At 47.7% G+C, this 2,057-nt stretch overlaps 1 protein-coding gene across 2 annotated transcripts in view; it reads right to left on the reverse strand.

Annotated features, from left to right (window-relative positions):
• Window positions 1-1,821: 1,821 nt before the first annotated feature.
• Atp5mc1 (ATP synthase membrane subunit c locus 1) overlaps window positions 1,822-2,057 on the reverse strand; it is a 2,726-nt gene continuing 2,490 nt past the window's right edge. For both annotated transcript variants that reach the window (XM_021177208.2, XM_021177207.2), the window contains exon 5: window positions 1,822-2,057. In XM_021177208.2, coding sequence (XP_021032867.1) covers window positions 1,940-2,057 — 118 coding nt within the window. In that variant the 3' untranslated portion in view covers window positions 1,822-1,939.

Genomic DNA, 2,057 nt, shown 5'->3' on the forward strand with positions numbered 1-2,057 from the left:
TTATATGTAAGTACACTATAGCTGTCCTCAGACACTCCAGAAGAGGGCGCCAGATCTCGTTATGGATGGTTGTGAGCCACCATGTGGTTGCTAGGATTTGAACCCTGGACCTTCAGAAGAGCAGTCGGGTGCTCTTACCCACTGAGCCATCTCGCCAGCCCTTTTTTTTTTTTTTTTTTTAATTTTAGGATTTATTATTTATTTTATTTACATGAGTACGCTGTAGCTACCTTCAGACACAACAGAAGAGGGCATCAGATCCCCATTACCGATGGTTGTGAGCCACCATGTGGTTGCTGGGAATTGAACTCAGGACCTCTGAAGAGCAGCAGTCAGTGCTCTTAACTGCTGAGCCATCTCTCTGGCCCTCCTCTTGGTTTCTTATAAAAAAAAATTAGAAAATGACTTGTTCCAGACACGAAAGCTGGCTTAATGATCAAGAGCTCATACCGGGGCTGCAGAGATGGATCAGTGTTAAGAGCACAGGCTGCTCTTCCAGAGGACCTGGGTTTACTTCCCAGTCCCCCCACATGGCACTCAGAACTGTCTGTCACTCCAGTTCCAGGAGATATGACACCCTCAGAGACATATATGCAGGTAAAATACCAATGTACATGAAATAGAAATTTAAATAATTCTCAAAAAAAAGAAAAAGAGCTCAAAGTGTTCTTACAGATGTGGGTTCCACTCCCAGATGTGGATAACATATCTGCCTGTAACTCCAATTCCAGATCTGACAGCCTTCTGGCCTGAGTGCCTGCATGGACATACAATCTCTCCTGCCAGTTTGCATATACAAACATGGATGCATGTATGTTTTTTATGTGTGTTTAGGGGGGGAGTGGCAGGAGACTAGTCATTAGCTTCCCTGGGCTATCAGTGTCATTTTAGCCAAATGAGGGCGCAGGGAGGGCGAGGCACAGGGCACAGACTAAGAAGCTTCAAACCGCCAAGGACTTTATTAGTCCACACCCTCCAATAGCATTTTCAGGCTCAAGCAAAGATTATAGATTGTAGCCAGGCAGTGGTGGCGCACGCCTTTAATCCCACCACTTGGGAGGCAGAGGCTGGAGGATTTCTGAGTTTGAGGCCAGCCTGGTCTACAGAGTGAGTTCCAGGACAGCCAGGCCTACACAGAGAAACCCTGTCTCAAACAAAAAAACAAACAAAAAAACCCCCAAAACAAAAAAACTTTACCCCACAGAGCCATCTTGACTGCTCGACACCTCTACCTTTAATCTGAGTCTCCATAGTACGTACTTTAAATTGTGGGGCATAAATAAGAAAAGGACTGAGGGGGAGTGGGAGCAATGGATGAGTGATACCTTTAAACTCACGCTGACTCCCCTTCCCCGCTCAGGGTTTCGCACAAACTTTCCTAAGCACAGGTCTCTCCCGTGTAAAACAGGCTTAAAGGTTAATGCTTAGCAGGACTTCGGGTCACCTCAGCACAGAGCTTGTTGTAAGTTAAGCTCCTCAACAATGTTACCTGCTATAAACAATAGGGGGCGCATGCCTTCACAGCTAATCTGGTCTATAGTAAGTCCTAGGCCAGCCAGAGTCACATAGCATGACCCTAAGGACTCAACAAAATAAAACAACACGTTCTGCCCCCCCCCCCCGAAATGGCACCTGTCAGCAGTATGCTAAACTTGAAAGGGACAAAGCACCAACATCATTACCCAGGCTATTTCATATCCTCCTGGGAGACAGTGGGACCCTTCCACACTCTGCCTTATCACCAAGGCTGACCCAAGTGTCACTTCTCACCACTCCAAAGACGCCCCCTACCCCCAGGGTAGAAAGACAGGCACAGGCACATGGTTTAGAGAAACGTTGTTGTTGTTGTTGCTGTTTAATGGTAAAGCTCAGTAGACTCCAGCACCAGGACTGGCATAGAGTCAAAGCAGCAGGGACGGCTGGGTGACCCCAGGGAGCCTCACATGGCGAAGAGGATGAGGAAGGCGACCATCAAACAGAAGAGTCCCATGGCCTCAGACAGGGCAAACCCCAGAATGGCATAGGAGAAGAGCTGCTGCTTGAGAGACGGGTTCCTG

This window comes from Mus caroli, chromosome 11, assembly GCF_900094665.2.
Source record: "Mus caroli chromosome 11, CAROLI_EIJ_v1.1, whole genome shotgun sequence".
NCBI classification, from domain to species: Eukaryota; Metazoa; Chordata; class Mammalia; order Rodentia; family Muridae; genus Mus; species Mus caroli.